General features: G+C 38.5%; 1 protein-coding gene across 4 annotated transcripts in view; it reads left to right on the top strand.

Moving 5' to 3' along the window:
• GPM6A (glycoprotein M6A) overlaps nt 1-17,471 on the top strand; it is a 356,248-nt gene that overhangs the window by 308,450 nt on the left and 30,327 nt on the right. For all 4 annotated transcript variants that reach the window (XM_043557795.1, XM_043557782.1, XM_043557790.1 and 1 more), the window contains one exon: nt 2,537-2,729. In XM_043557795.1, the coding sequence (XP_043413730.1) occupies nt 2,537-2,729 (193 nt within the window). The remainder of the gene's footprint in view (nt 1-2,536; nt 2,730-17,471) is intronic.

Here is a 17,471-nt window from a genome sequence, read left to right as displayed (position 1 = left end):
GGCAGAAGAGGTGAGCCATAATTCTCTCAAGAAGGCCAGTTCCAATGATCAGTGTTCAAATTAGCCGTCTAGACCACTCTCTAAATGTAGAGTTACTTCACACAGGAAGCTTACAATTATTGCATGAATCATATGTTACTATAAACACATATGCATTCTAGATAAGGTGCACACAGATCTTCCTGTGACTTAAGTACAATAAATAACAGTCCATTTTCCAATCTCATTTTTTATTTGCTTCTGCAGAAAGGAAGAGTCAGTTATATGGAGAGTTTTTGAGAGGCTTCAGCATTACGAAAGGAGATTGGATCAAGAATTTCCAAAAGGAGAAGAGTAGGAGGAAATCTCTGGAATGGGCGTAGGGGGAGGGAGGGACACAGGTAGATGGAGGGGAAACTGAGATCATCGTAGGAGTTGCTCTGGGCCTGGCAGCCCTTTGTGTTTCCTTTCTCACCAGCAACTGGTGCAAAGTACCTCATCAATATGTCTTATTGCAAAACATACACACTTAGGCATTCTAGTTAATCCCTGAGAAGATACCTAGCAAATTCTCACAGTTATTTTTGATACTAACAGCCTGATGTCTTAAACAAAAAGTTATCTTTCAAAAGACTAACGTGACAAAGCTTTAAAAAACAGAAGTGATTACTGTAGTCAACGTGTTTTTGAAAACCACATTACAACACAATCATAGTTCATCTCAATATAGTTAAAGGTGTGTCTATCAATGGTAGATATGATATTTATTGAGTAGCTACTGTTTGTCATGCACTATTTTATGTATTGACATATGTATTTATTAGCTCGCTTCTAAATTGTATTTCATTTTAATTCCAATGTACTTAACCTACAATGTTGTTTTAGTTTCGGGTGTACAATGGGGTGCTTGAACAATTCCTTATGTTACTCAGTGCTCCCAAGTTAAGTGTACTGTTTAATCCCCATCACCTATTTTACCCATCCCCCCACCCACCTCCCCTCTGGTAACCATCTGTTCTCTATAGTAAAGAGTCTGTTTTTTGGTTTGTCTCCTTTTTTCCCTTTGTTCGTTTGCTTCTGTTTCTAAGATTTTATTTTTAAGTAAACTCTACACCCAATGCGGGGCTAAAATTCATCACCCTGAGATCAAGAGTCGTACGCTTTCCTCACTGAGCCAGCTGGGTGCGCCCATTTGTTTTATTTCTTACATTCCACATATGAATGAAATCAAGACACGGTATGTGTCTTTCTCTGATTGTCTTATATTGCTTAGCGTAATATACTCTGGCTCCATCCATGTCATTGCAAATGGCAAGATTTCATTCTTTTTTATGGCTGAATAATATTTCATTACACACACACACACACACACACACACACACACACATACACATGTATATACATATCCACACCACATCTTCTTTAACCGTTCATCTGTCGATGGACACTTGGGCTGCTTCTGTAATTCGGCTGTTGTAAATAAATACTGCTACAAACACAGGGGTGCATAGATATCTTCTTGAATTAGTGTTTTCATAGCCTTTGAGTAAATACCCAGTAGTGTGATTACCTACTTAATGCTCACAAGAATGATTTGAGGGAGGGGCGCCTGGGTGGCTCAGTCGGTTAAGCGGCCGACTTCGGCTCAGGTCATGATCTCACGGTCCGTGAGTTCGAGCCCCGTGTCGGGCTCTGTGCTGACCGCTCGGAGCCTGGAGCCTGTTTTGGATTCTGTGTCTCCCTCTCTCTGAGTCTCCCCGTTCATGCTCTGTCTCTCTCTGTCTCAAAAATAAATGTTAAAAAAATTTTTTTTTAAAAAGAATGATTTGAGGGAAATTCTGTCACCCTTTTACAAACGATGAAATGAAAAGAATAAACCTACTGAAAAACATAAAGTGATAGAGTCAAGATTTTACCCGTCCTCGTCTTTCTTTTCTCCTGTGCCCGTATCGTTCTCGTTGCTTTCTGTCATGCACCACAGCCAAGAACTGGGTTCTGCATTTGAGTCACTACAAAGCTAACGTACACTACCCTCTTAACTCAAAAGATTCTAATATAATTTGCCTTGCTACATGCAATGTTCTCAGATAGTCTTTTCTCTCAAACTTCTCAAAATTTCTGGTTGAAGTTCACTAAATTAGGTTCACATTGAATAGGTTTTGACTCACTATTTTAAAAACACAGCTACAGGGAGTTCCTTAGAGTAAATGTCATTGAAATACAAACTCAAGCATGTGAAACTGACAGCAATAAAGTGAAGGTAGAATGATATGTATGCACGTTGTGAAGATTGTGGGAAGTCTGAGTTGGGAAGGAAGGGCATCTGTTGGTCTGGGGGATAGAACAATGGAAGTAAATATTCTCTTATTTGTGGAGGATGGGCATATAATTAAGAAACCTGATTTTTATAGCCCCCAGGGCAGCCTAGGACTGGATGTGCGTGTTGACCTGATGTCATCTTTAAATGCAAATATACATTCCCATAATGCTGACTTTTTTTTGAATTAGATGAATAAAAAATATAAATTTCTAACATTTTCCCGTCGGTCTTCTGCAGGGTGTTTTGAGTGCTGTATTAAATGCCTGGGAGGCATTCCCTATGCCTCTCTGATTGCCACCATCCTGCTCTACGCTGGGGTTGCCCTCTTCTGTGGCTGTGGTCATGAAGCGCTCTCTGGAACTGTCAACATCCTGCAAACCTACTTTGAGATGGCAAGAACTGCTGGAGATACACTTGACGTCTTTACCATGTGAGTCACCCTCCTATCGCTTCTTACGTTGACAGTATGTGTTCGCACTGCTGCGTGTTGAATAAACAGGGGTCTAAAGTCCAGTGAGGCAAAGTTATAGGTGAAGAAATAAATACCCTTGGGTTATACACCTGAGATGAGATACCTTTGACCTTTACCATGAATACAGGACACATAGCAGAAGGTTGGAAGCCAGCTGAATCTGGGCTTGATTTGTGTTTCAATTTGACTGTCAAGTTTTATCCAAAAGTCAGTCACCGTTAAACGCAATGCTTGCCTTTCTTTGGCTCTTCTCATTTGAGCAGAAGCTGTTCTAATAGAAGAGAACAGAGGATAAAGAACAGAGCCAGGTGTGAACGTAGACACTGCTGCTAATTCTAGGCAGTTAGCAGAATCCTGCGGGTTCTCTCACCTTCTAAACACACCCATTCAGCTCTGGGTGTAATACTGTCTTTCTTTCCTGCCTCGCAGAAGTGATGTGGACTTCCTAATTAATCTTTGGGAGTGGTTCTTATTAACTTCAGTTAGTGACAAATCATAAGAAATATTGAGCACCTTTTTGCTATAACCATGAGTTATACTTAAGACGTACGTTTGACTCATAAAATGCAGAATCCTGGGATCACTGAATTTTAATATTTTTTAAAAAGTAACTCACACATGGTCTACAAGTAAAAGAGTTTGCTGTTTAAGTTGCAGTCCCTTGTTGCTATCAGAGAGAACGAGTGTTGAGGATTGAATTTAGCTCCAAATAAATTCCCAAGTCAGCTCATTTATTGAGTGATACAATGCCCACAAAAAGAAAATAACTTGTTTTTACGCTGTATTTTGTAATACCAGCTGATAGTAGACTTTCTATTGCACTAGCCAGCATAGCATCTGTTCCCCTACAACTTCTTGCATGGGTTTCATGCTTCTTGATACTGTGCAATTACAATATTTTTCATGTTGCTTTATTTTGTCATTCAGAGTAAATTCAAATCCGCTTAATTTATGTATACTTTTTCTGGAGTAAGATGGGTTTGGAGTTACAGATCTTAGTAATTAATACGGCTGGTGAGAGTGACTTTGCTTTTTACTCTTAGAATTCCATCGAAAAGGTTAATGACATTTCTTATTTACCCAGAGCCAGTTCCTACTGACCTGGTATAATTCATTCTAAGACCCTAATCTAAGACAACGCTCAGTCAACCTGGACAACTTTCTAGGTAGAAGACAACTTTTCTCCAACTCCAATATCAGAAAATATACCCTATTGCTAAAAATTTTTATAATCTATCAGCTACAGACAGAATGTCTTGAATAAAATATTGGCCGTACATTATATTTGTTATTGTATTAATTAAAATTGCTGATTTCTATATAAATGAAAAGGTAAAAAACGGCACACATTTCCACCAAGTTATACAGAAAGAATTTCCTACTTTGCAAAGTGGAAAGCATGTACCCTTGGACATAGTGTATAGCAAAATTTTTAGGAAAAGGAGTATTTATTGAAAATATTTATGCTTCTCTCAAATATAATGTCACTTAAAATTTGGGAAAGATTGGCCATAAAATAAGAAATATGACAAAGCAGGTGTGTGAGACTGAGCACCTCCCCCCAATATAGTTGTTAAGAGGAGAAAGGAGTTAATTTCCCTAACTCTGAAGTATCAATTTAGAGCTCAATCAATGTCACTGACTTATTGAAATGAAGAATTCATAGCAAATTTTAAAAATCATAAACTAAAAGTGACAAAGGACTTTATATCACTTTCCTCATGTTTACCAATGTAATTGCATTTTACAAATTAGTTTTGAAAAATAGTAATGATCCATTAAAATTAAACTCTTTAAGCCCTTAGTAGACAGTTTATCAATTTCCGTTACATTAGCTATATAGCATGAATTGACCCTTGAAAGTTTATTCGTCATTTGGAATATGATTGAATTATCTGAAAATGCTTTGGATTATTGCAGGATAGCCTGCAGAGATCCTTAAGAAGATGATGGCAAGGATATATTTTCATGTGATAAAACTGACATTTTCTTTTTAGTTTTATCTCAGCCTACACTGGACAAAATATGTTTTCACTGTGCATTATTTTAAGCTACCACAGATGTCCTTAAAATCTACAGATTCTCTATATTTAGGCTACATCCAAATTGCTAACCTTAGATACAGAATAGAAGTTTGTAAGAAATCATGAGCCTAATAAGTGACAGGAGGCGATCGTGGACATCAGGAACCATTTGTCAAGACATCTATTTGACATTTAGACAGCCGACTTTCATATATCACAGACTTCTATTGCTCTGAAGGAAGAGTGTATGTGGGAGTTCAGAAGAGAAAGCAGAGATCGTCTGCTTAATTTGGTACTTTTACCTTTGCTCTGTTTCATTGGAAATTAACTGAAACGAATAATGCATTTTTGGAATGGGAAGGACGCCATTTTGATTGGAATAAAGGCAAGTGTTCACCTTATCTCTATTTTTATATTTCAAATAACTAAAATTCTTTATACAAGGCCTTCTGAAGCTACCGAACGAATTCCGACTCTCTCCCTGTCTGCAAACAGCTTGGCAAAACAGAGGGAAGATATGCATCATAAACTTCTTAGGTACCATTAGTGCCAACTGATAAAGATTTTAAATGCAGGTTTAGAGCCAGTAGGGATTACCCTATGGGATGCTGCCTTACAGGGATATCAGAGGAGTAGATAAAGTGAGGGAGAAACAGAGGATGTAAAATAAGAAAATCCAGAATAGAGGTGGATGAGAGATGTGTTTAGTGGGCAGCATAGTTTGCTTGGAAATAAGCTAAGGTAAGTTTGGAAGAGAATGTGAAGAAAACCCTTGTTGGCCAACTTTAGTCATTTACAGAGAGTCTATTTTTTCCCCCTACTTCACATGCTTGGTTCAGCCAAATTAGGCACTCCTATCTCATTTACTTATAAAGGAAAAGAAGCCTGTTTACTGGATGTGTGAACTCAAAGATAAAACCAATTGCCCAAGCCTCCACTTTGTCTCCTGTGGTCCTCGGGATCTGAGGATTACTCCATTCTTTCTCTTAGCTTCTCTGTCTCTGTCTCTTCACTGTCTTCTTTCTCTTAAACACACACACACACACACACACACACACACACACGTCTCAATATGGTCAGTATCTCCAAGTCTACAGAAAGAAACATGTAGGTCAGGAGCTCTGAAAGATGACTGCTGTATTGCATTTCACTAATCATCTGTGTGGTATGCAAAACTGACTTCTCATAAATAAGTTTGCATGTAAATAATAAACAAGTTTATAAATATTAAAAACCAATAAAGGAGTGATCTCCGCGGTCACGCAGTCTGCATTTGGGACTCGAAATTCTCAGTAGCGCCAGCCTTCAACAGGGGAAGGCGATTGACACGCGGCTCCTCGATCCTCAGCTGATGTCACCCATCAAATCATTTTGTCCTACTCCATTTGGAAGGGGAGACCCCCAGAGAGAGAGAGAGGAGAGGGAATTGCTCAAAGATTTGGTGACCTGTTGATCTGTTTTTAAGTATCGCTCTGTCCCTCCTCATCAACTTGGTTTCTGAGGAACTTTTCATCCTTGCTAAGTCTATGGTTATTTGTTGGCTCCAAAGTGTTGTGATGATGAGTGTGTGGCCTAGCCCACTGCTTCCCTTAGGGGATAGATGGTCTTATCCTCTGACTATAACTTTTTTTTAGTTTGGCATAGCCGTTTAAGGCCCCTCAACATGGGGAACCGGTCCACCACTCCACCACTTTCTGCTGTATGACCAAGAGATCATTTTCTGATCCGTGATTCAGACTTCCTCACCTGAGAGCCACTTGGTAAGGTGTTCTGTGTTCCATCAGTTTCATTTGGTGAGTGAGCAAGAAAGTGGGGTAAGCATTTCACTTCTGCGGGACAGATTCATAGAGGACAGTGCAACGTGGAAACTGATTAGAAAATTAGATCTCAAATATCCAAACCACTAATTTTGCTAAGTGATTTGGCTTTTTCAGTAACTCTCTGGAGGACTGAGCTAGAGACAGTCTTATTCACAAATACACCCTCTTGTAACTTATTAGACAGGGATTATATTTGCGTCTTGATAAATTATGGAGAGGGTCTAGGATCTGGTACCATTGATTTCCAAAGTGAATGTGTTTTGTGTTCGAAGTTTTATTACTGTGACTTGAAGCTAAGGTGTCAAAAACTGAGGTTACTAGATAATGAATTCTTTGATATTTAATGCACACATAAAAATTAATCTTGGGGCACCTCGGTGGCTCAGTTGGTTAAGCATCCAACTTTTGATTTCAGCTCAGGTCATGATCCCAGGGCTGTGGGAGTGAGCCCCGTGTCAAGCTCTGGGCCAAGTGTGGAGCCTGCTTAAGATATTCTCTCTCTCTCTCTCTCTCTCTCTCTCTCTCCCTCCCTCCCTCCCTCCCTCTCTCTCTCTCTCTCTCCCCCCACCCCCGCCAAGCCTCCACTTTTTCTCCCTCCCTCTCTCCTTCTGCCTCTGTCCTCCATTCGTGCACTCTCTCTCTCTCTCTAAAAAAAAAAAAAAAAAAGAATCTGTGTTTGCCTAAAACAAAAGCAGACAGTAAGCTCAGATAAAATAGATATATTGGATTTGCTCTCAACTTCCTATGTATGTAAATCTTTAAGTCTGCTTATAGTTTACATGTTTCTTTCTTGGAACTAAATGATGTGGAAAACAGTTTTCAGTCACTTACTGGATGGGAATGAGAAGGGAAAAGAAAGTAGGAACTCGTGGCAAGACAAAACCAGGTTTCACAGGCTGACAGAAATCACAGCAGTGTACCTGTCTGACCTGGGGGATTGACAGTCAAACCAAATTGCTGGAGTCTTCTACTTACAAGCGTTTTGAAGACCAGACAAATTAGTACTGATAGGAGATTGTTGAGTTGGAGGTATTGATTATTGAATTGGAAATTCAAAAATAATTTCAGTCTCATCTAGAGCTTATGTTAGAAAAACCATACTGAATTCCTTACTTCTGGTACAGTGACCAGAGAGGATCTCCTTAGGCAGTATTTCAGCCAGACTGGTAGTCCTCAAATAAGTGTCAGAAAAAGAAAAAGAAAAAACCCACTTCATTGATATAAAACATCAACGATGAAACCCAGTATATAAACCATGAAGATGTTAGATGGAGAGACAACAGAGTGTGGTGGATATAAGAGCCCGGGTTCTGGGGTCAAACTCACTGGGTTAGTTTCATGTGGTATCTGCCCCTTTATATTGTTGGGTTTTTTTTTTCAGTTTATTTATTTGGAGAGATGGAGAGAGAGAGAGAGCAGGAGCAGGGAAGGGACATAGAGAGAGGGAGAGAGAGAGACAGAGACAGAGAGAGAGACACCCAAACAGGCACCATACCATCAGTGAGGAGACGTATGCAGGGCTCAATCCCATGAATGTGAGATCACGATCTGAGCCAAAACCAGGAGTCGGTTCCAAGAGTCAGATGCTTAACCAGCTGAGCCATCCAGGCACCCTTGCCCCTTTCTAGTTCTCTTACCTTGGACAAGTTTAACCTGTCTGCCTCAGTCCCTCATCAGTGAAAGGGACTTAACTAACACTGCCAACTTCCTAAGGTTGGTATGTGGATAAAATGAGTTGATATTTTAAAACAATTCTAACGGGACTAGCACCTATTAAGGCTACACACCTGTTTATGAACATACTGCTGACACTGCTGCTGTTACGATCATGATGATGGCCACTGTCACACTTCCTAAAGTCTGTCCCTGCACACAATACCCCCTAGTGGTGGACTGTTTGACTAGAGTAGATATTCCAACCAAGGTAAGCACCGGAGTAGGCTTCAGACTCGATTAGAATTCAAAGATCTAATTTCTGTTCTCTCTCTCTCTCTTTTTTTTTAATTTTTAAATGTTTATTTATGTTTGAGAGACAGAGACAGACAGAGTGTGAGCGGGTGAGGGGCAGAGAGAGAGACACAGAATCCGAAGCAGGCTCCAGGCTCTGAGCTGTCAGCACAGAGCCCGACGCGGGGCTCAAACCCATGTACTGCAAGATCATGACCTGAGTGAAGTTGGACGCCCAGCCAACTGAGCCACCCAGGTGCCCCTGTTCTCTTTTTTAACATCCAGGGAAACAGCAACTTTAGAAAAAAATGTTTACAGATAAGAATATGATGATTTCATTCAAATACAAATTGAAAGGTTATCTGGTAGAGGAAAACTTGCTTTGTGGTTCAGAGGGAGATTTAGGTCAATGAATTTCAGTTTATAAGGAAATAGTTTTTTGACTCAGTATAAAGAACTTTTCAAAAGTCAAGAGTTTTCCAAAGAGTACTTGGTCTGCCTTGGAATGCACTGATTTGCCTGTCAATGAAGTATTCAGACAAAGCTGGTAATGAACTTCCAGTTCTGACATGCTTACAACCTGTAACTCACTTCCTAAACCTTAGTCTTTTATTCCAGAACAGCTGAGTGTTTCTGCCTGTTTTGCAAATTGGGTTATATAGCAAGTATGGAAATATATTTACATATATTTAAATATATACATATATTTAAAACTTATTGCATTTATTTTATTTCTATGCTTTTGTTTTTCAAATATGCAAATATCATTTTTCAAGCTAATCTTTTGCCTGATTGGTTTTAAAATGAATTCACTCATTCAGCCAAAAATAGTGGGTCATACTATTTGCTAATCGCTGTGCTAATCCTTAGGGATCCAGTGTAGAACAAGATAAATTTATTTTCCCTGGACACTGACATGGGAAAGGTATGTGAGCAAAGTGCCTTCCGTATCAGACTGCACAGATAGGAATCCAAGAATGGATAGTTAGTACTTTAATTGATTTCAGGTTAAGAAACAGAGGGAATGGAGAAGCTACAATAATTAATACTATAAGAGTATTGGCACAGGCATAAAAAGTATATCAAATGGACCAGAAAAGAGAGGGGAAAAAAAGAATTAAGTGTATGTAAGTAGTTATATGTGTATATAAAATTATGTCCCTAGTCACATTTTTACCAAAAAACTTCCAGATGAACTGAAAGTTAAAATTTAAAAATAAACTATTTTGTAACAGAAGAAAAATAGATTAAGATTTCATTTATTATGGGGCAAAAAGTATCTAAGAAATAGAAAAGTATCTAAGAAATAGAAGAGATCACAAAAGAAAATATATATGGATTTTATATCATATATATTAAATTCTATTCATTGAAGTACCTTAAAAAAGTAAAAGATAATACGAAACTGAGAAAAATTTTTACCACTTACATGAGAAGAGGTCCTAATTTTAATAAAGGCAGAATTAATTCAACAACGAAAGGATACATATTCTAGCAAAATATGAAAACATATTTCATCGAAGAATACAAATGGTTAATAGCGTGTAAATATATGTTCATCCACACTACTGAACTAAGACAATTAATTTAAATGATGCCATTGTTTTTACTGTCAAATTATCAGAAAAATTAAATAATAATACCTGGTATTGGGAAACAGAGAATAAGTCGTCTTACTTGTTACCGATGCATTTTTAGTTTTCTTCAGACCTTCTGGATACCATGTTGACAATACATCCTTTACAAAGATTTATCTAAAATGATTGTTGTTATCATGCTATTGGTAATAGTGACGCCTTAGCTTCCTATTGCTGCTCTAACAAATAACAACAAACTTCGTGAATTAAAAAAGCACATATTTATTGTTTTGAGGGTATTTTTTTTTCTTCCCAGTTCTGGGAAGTCGGAATTGGTCTTACTGGGTTTATTGAAATGGGCTGAAATCAAGGTATTGGCAGGATTGTGCTCCATCTGGAGGCTCTAGGGGAGAATCTGTATTTTAACTTCTTCCAGCTTCCAGAGGCCACCTGCATTCCTTGGCTCGTGACCCCCTTCCCTCTTCGAAGCCAGGACTATCGCATTCTCAGATCTCTCTCTGAATCTGACTCTGACTCTTCTGCATCGTCCTTTCTCTTACTGGTACCCCTGCGATTATATTGGGCCCACCCACTTAAGGCAGGATCACTTCTAAATCTCAAATCATTAATTTAACCGCATTTGCCGAGTCTCATTGACCAAGGTAACCTATTTGCAGGTTCTGGAGATTAGATACAAACATCTTTGGGGGGCTGTTATTCTTCCTGCCATTCACCAAAAGTAGAGCATTGGTAAAATATATCATGATACCTTTCAATGATAGAATGGGCCATAATCTTTAAAAAATATTAGATAAATTAGATAATGTTTTCAGAGTATATTGACCAAAAATGAAGCTTGTAAGGGAGTATATAATCATCATAACTTTTGTAATTAATTGTAGTTTCTATGGGGAAGAAACTCTGGGAGGATCAGAAGTGAATAATCTATCTGATTTTCTGGTTTTTTTTTTTTAATTTTTTTTTCAACGTTTATTTATTTTTGGGACAGAGAAAGACAGAGCATGAACGGGGGAGGGGCAGAGAGAGAGGGAGACACAGAATCGGAAACAGGCTCCAGGCTCTGAGCCATCGGCCCAGAGCCCGACGCGGGGCTCGAACTCACGGACCGCGAGATCGTGACCTGGCTGAAGTCGGACGCTTAACCGACTGCGCCACCCAGGCGCCCCTGATTTTCTGGTTTTAATTTTATTCTTCTCTACAAAGAATATATATTGCTTTTAAATCCATAGGACAGTTGTTTCTAGAAACATTATCAAATTTTGAAGTTTGCATTTAGAAAGGAGGTTAAGTACTTTCAGGAATTCTTTAAGAAGTAGGATAATATAGATTGTTGCTTTGGAAAGCGAGAGTAGTGAAATAAAGGTGAGTTTTCTTATAGTCTCTGTCATTTCATCCTACTATGGACACAATCAGTGACTTCATGATTAGAGGGGTAATTAACGCATTTTGTTGACATATCATTGACAGAAAACTCATTTAATTTAATTTTTCTAATATCATATTTCAAGTTCTTTGTTAAGTTCATACATTGCAAGTACTTTTGAGGGAAAGAGGGATTCAGGCCAGTCAGATGATGTCAGGTATATCAAAATTTAAATGTTTGGATAATTTAACATTTTGAAATGAATGTCCTTCTAGCAAATGTCCTTCTTCAGATTGTTTGAAGAAAACTTCATGTAAGAATATTTGAGTGTCTAGAAATGTCGATCAGGTACATAGCTTGCGGCAGGCTACATAACGGCCCCCAAAGATCCAGAATCTCATCCCTGGAACCTGAGACTATCATTTTATGTGCAAAACAGACTTGAAATCGTGGGTGAGTTAAGGGTCTGGAGGTGGGAGGCTCTCTCACCTCGCAAGAGTGGAGTGATATATTCGAATTACTGAAAGAAGGAAACTGCCAGCCAAGAATACTGTGTCTGCCAAAATTATCCTTCAAAAAGGAAGGAGAAATTTCAAAATTTCCCAGATAAACAAAAGCTGAGAGTGTTCTCACCATTGGCCTTACCTTACAAGAAATGCTGAAGGGAGCCCTCCAAATTGAAATAATTTGGTTAAAAGGCAACCAAAAAACCCTACAAAAGTATAAAGCTCACTTGGTAAAGGTAAATGTATAGACAAATACAGAATACTGGAATACCATAATGCTGGCATGTAAATCACTTTAAAAATTTTTTTTTATTATTTTTGAGAGAGAGAGAGAGAGTGAGTGCAAGCCGGGGAGGGACAGAGAGAGAGAGAGAAAGAGGGAGACACAGAATCCAAAGCAGGCTCCAGGCTCAGAGCTGTCAACACAGAGCCTGACTCGGGCTCAAACTCACGAACCGCTAGATCATGACCTGAGCCAAAGTTGGATGCTTAATGGACTGAGCTACCTATGTGCCCCATGTAAAGCACTTTTAATTCTGGCATAGAAGTTAAAAGACAAAGGTATAAAAAAACTGTGAACTATAAAAGTGTGTTAATGGATACATAATATTAAAAGGTGTCACTCATGACGTCAATAAACATAAAGTGTGGAGGGAAGAAAAGTAAATTTAGGTTATTTATTTGTGATAGAAGTTATGTTGTTGTTAGCTTAAAATAGATTGTTAACTATAAAATATTTTATGTAAGAAACATGGTAACCTCAAAGAAAATATCCATAAAAGGTATACAAAAGAAATTAAGAAAGGAATCACAACATGTCACTACAAAAAAAATCAATGAAATAGCAAAGAGGAAAAGAAAGACAAAAAGTTACACAACAGATAGAAAACAATTTAAAATGACAATAGTAAGTCATTCACTGTCAATAATAACTTTAAAGATAGATAGATTAAACTCCTTGGTCCAAAGACATAGAGTGACTAAGTGGATAATAAGTAAGATCCAAATATATGTGATCTGAAAGAGAATTGCTCTAGATTTATAGACACAGGCTAAAAGTAAAGCATGAAAAAAGATATTCCATGTAAATGATAACCAAAATAAAGGAGGAATGGCCATTCTTAACGTCAATTAAAATAAACTTCAAAACCTATCAAAATTTTGAGACAAGAAAGGCGCACCTGGGTGGCTCAGTCAGTTAAGCATCCGACTTTTGATTTCAGCTCAGGTCATGATCTCACAGTCATGAGATCTGAGCATAGATTCTGTCTCCGTCTCCATCTGCCCCTCCCTGCTCTCTTGCTCCCTCTCTCAAGGAAGGAAGGAAGGAAGGAAGGAAGGAAGGAAGGAAGGAAGGAAGGAAGGAAGGAAGGAAGGAAGGAAGGAAGGAAGGAAGGAAGGAAGGAAGGAAGGAAGGAAGGAAGGAAGGAAGGAAGGAAGGAAGGAAGGAAGGAAGGAAGGAAGGAAGGAAGGAAGGAAGGAAGGAAGGAAGGAAGGAAGGAAGGAAGGAAGGAAGGAAGGAAGGAAGGAAGGAAGGAAGGAAGGAAGGAAGGAAGGAAGGAAGACAAATAAGGACATTTTATAATGATTACTATGTCAGTTCACCAGGAATATATATGTACACAACATCCAAGCACCCAAATATATAAGGCAAATATTGACAGATGTGAAGAGGAATTAGACAGCATCACAATCATGGTAGGAGAATTCAGTATTCTACTTTCTATACTGGATAGAACAACCAGACAGAAGGTTAGTAACAAACAGAGGACTTGAACAACACTATACAACAAATGGGCCCTATAGACTTATCTAGAACATTCCACCCAACAGCAGAATACACATTCTTCTTGAGTGCTCATCAAACATCAGCCAGGATTGGTCCCATGTTAGGTCACACAACAAGTTTTAGGAAATTGAAGAGGCCTTGAATTCGTATTGCTACCTTCTCATTTATGATAGAATCAAGAAGAATAAAATACTTAGTGATAAACCTAAGCAAGGAGGTGAAACATTTATATGCTGAAAACTATGAAACATTGGCGAAATAATTTAAGTCAAACTCATAGAAGCAGAAAGTAGCATGGTGTTGGCCAAGGGCCAGGGAGAACGAGAACGAGTTCACTGGGGTTTAGACTTTCGGTTACGCAGAATGAGCGAGTTCTAGACACTGTGCTTATAGTTAATTCTGTGTTACACACTTCATTGGTCAGTGGGGTAGAGCCCACGTTGTATGTTTTTTGCCTCAATAAAAACTAATAAAATATGAATATTCTCCACAACTGTGAAGGTTCCAAAGCAGCTTCAAGTAGTCTCTAAAATGGCTGATTTTTTTTTTGACTGAAGTTGAATAGGATATATATATATAACTGAGCTGGAAAAGCCACTCACCTCCTACTCAGTAATTCACTGGTTTTAGGTGCTTAGGAGGAAGCAGCCATTTTTCTCCTTTTTTAAAAACAACCATTTTCAAACTTCAAAAGAGAGCTGCTATTTATGCACCAGCAACTTGTCTGCATGACCGTCAAACTACTCTATTCTATAGACTGTAACATACAAGTGCATTAGACAGGGTCCAAATTAGTTGAAAACCATCCTTAGAGTGAGAGAAATACTGAAGAAATAAAGAAATAGAGTAACTGCATGAGTGTCTTGGGTCCGCCATAACAAACTTGGTGGCTTAAAACCACCAGCCTTATTTTCTCACGGCTGGGGAGACCAGAGGTCTGAAGCCAAGGTGTCGGCAGAAGGGCACTCTGTCCCTAGGGGGGTTCTGTTCCCTGCCTCTTCCGGGTCCTGGTCCAGGCGCTCCTTGATCTGAGGCCCAGTCTCTGCCTCCATCTGAATAGTATCTCCTCTTGCAAATGTCTCTCTCAAAACTCCCCGTGCCCCATCTCTCATAAAGATACCTGTGATTGGGGCGTCTGGGTGGCTCAGTTGGTTAAGCGTCCGACTTCGGCTCAGGTCACGATCTCACGGTTGGTGCGTTCAAGCCCCGTGTCGGGCTGTATGCTGACAGCTCAGAGCCTGGAGCCTGCTTCAGATTCTGTGTCTCACTCGCTCTCTGCCCCTCCCCACTCATGCTCTGTTTCTGTCTCAAAAATAAATAAACATTAAAAAAAATTTTTTTTAATGCAAGAAATAAATAAATAAAAGATACCTGTGATTGCCTTGAGGGGCCACCTGCATATTCCAGGATAAGCTTCTCTCAAGATCTTTAACTTATCACCATGTGCACCACAGAAGGTAAAATTCACTCTTTGCCATATAAGGTAATATTCAGATGTTTCAGGGGTTAGGAAGTGAATATATTTGGAGGGAAGCATTTTTTTTTAACCTACCACAGTCACCAACACTGTTTTATGCTCTTGAAATAAGTTGCTACCTGTAAAAGCTTTTTCTAAGTATGAATATATTAGAAATGTCTGGCAATACGTGAGCACAGTAAATATGACTGTATAGTTCTTTCTCGAGACACTTGTGATCACCTCCTTTTTGCTGTGAGAGGAATACAGGCGAGCATAAGCAGCAACTTGGGACATTAGAATATATAGGAGCCAGGGGCGCCCGGGTGGCTAAGTCGGTTGGGTGTCCGACTTCGGCTCAGCTCATGATCTCATGGGTTGTGAGTTCGAGCCCTGCGTTGGGCTCTGTGCTGACAGTTCAGAGCCCGGAGTCTGCTTTGGATTCTGTGTCTCCCTCTCTGCCCCTCCCTCCCCCCTCCCCCATGCTCTGTCTCTCTCTCTCTGTCAATAATAAATTTAAAAGAGATTTTTTTAATTTTTTACAAATTTAAAAAAGACTATATAGAAGCCAAAAGAAAAGCATCATTCTAGGTTAAGATAGGGACTAGAGCCCATTTCCATAAGACCTAAAATAAACACACACACACACACACACACAATCTGTTGCTGACTGTTTTTGTTCCAATCTGTAAGTTTTCTGAATTGCTACGTTTCCTAATAAACTCAAGACATAAGTATAGATGGATATTTTCATATATATATATGATATATATATATCATTGATATATATATTTATATATATCATATATATTGATATATGATATATATATTGATATATATATATATATCGATATATATGCCATAACTCTAAACCCCAAATATTACTCCTTCCTACTAAAGTCAGGAACAAAGAAAGCAAGGATGAACTCTTTCTATTTAACATGTTCTGGATGTATTTGTCAACTCAGATTAGGAAAAATAATCAGGAAGGTAAGAATTGGAAAACAAGAAAACTACCTCTGTTTCATGTCATTTGCAGATGACATGATGGTGTATGTGAAAAATTTGAGAGAATCAGTGATAAAACGAATTCAGATAATAGGAGAATTTAGCAGTGAAGCAGGATATGAAATTTACATGTGAAAATTAATAGCATTTGTAGAGACAGATAATAACCTATTAGATGTACTGGTAGAGGAAAATTTGCTTTACAGTGACCACCAAAAATTAAATAATAAATGTAATAGGAAAGGCTCAAAACGTACAGGAATCAAACTATAAAACATTCCTGAAAGATGGAAAAGTAGACTTTAACAAATGAAAAGGTACCCCGTGTTCTTGGATAGGATCACGAACATGTTAGTGCTCTCAAAATTAGTGTATAGATTCAATGCACCATAATAAAATTCCAGTGAGTTTTTTTTAATTTGTGGAGCTAGACAAGTCGACCCTAAAATCATGTGGAAGAAAAACACAAGATCAGCTAGGAAATCACTGAAGAAGATCCATGAGGGGATCTAACCCTACCAGATATTAAAACATAATCAAAGCCCCTGAATGGAATGGAAAGGAAAGCAGAGAAATAGAAACATTTAGATCCAGAAGACAAGTGCATGATGGAGAGAGTCCTCAAATCAGTAGAGCAAAGGTGGTCTCTTTTTTTAATTCCAGTATTATTAAGCTATACAGTATTATATTCGTTTCAGGTGTGCAACATAGTGATTCAACAATTCTGTATTCTGTACTCAGTATGCATCACGATAAGTGTACTCTTAATCCCTTTCAATGGTGGTCTTAATGATGTTGGGACAACCAGACAGCCTTTTCTCTCTCTCTCTCTCTTTTTTTTTTTTTTACTTTTGATTCCTTGTACTCTTGACTTTCTTAACTTCGTAAGGGATATGTAAATATCTGGAGTTTTATCACGCGAATCCCTGATGTCATATCATGTCACCCCCAAATCCTCCAGTATGTGTCTCCAGAAGACGACTTGTTGTAATAATGCCATTATATAACATTGGATACAATTAACAATACTGCTGCACTCTCTGATATTGAAACTAACATAAACCTATAAAATATGGGTGCTGCTAGCCTCCCCACCCCCCAGAGAAGCATCCACGTCTGAGAATTTCCAAGGTGTTATAGACAGCCGTTTTGAAAAAGATAAAATTAGGTCCAATTCTTGCACTTCCCA

Source organism: Prionailurus bengalensis, chromosome B1 (genome assembly GCF_016509475.1).
Source record: "Prionailurus bengalensis isolate Pbe53 chromosome B1, Fcat_Pben_1.1_paternal_pri, whole genome shotgun sequence".
In the NCBI taxonomy this organism is placed as follows: domain Eukaryota; kingdom Metazoa; phylum Chordata; class Mammalia; order Carnivora; family Felidae; genus Prionailurus; species Prionailurus bengalensis.
The sequence above is the reverse complement of the archived record's forward strand: the minus strand, read 5'-3'. Positions and strand labels throughout refer to the sequence as shown.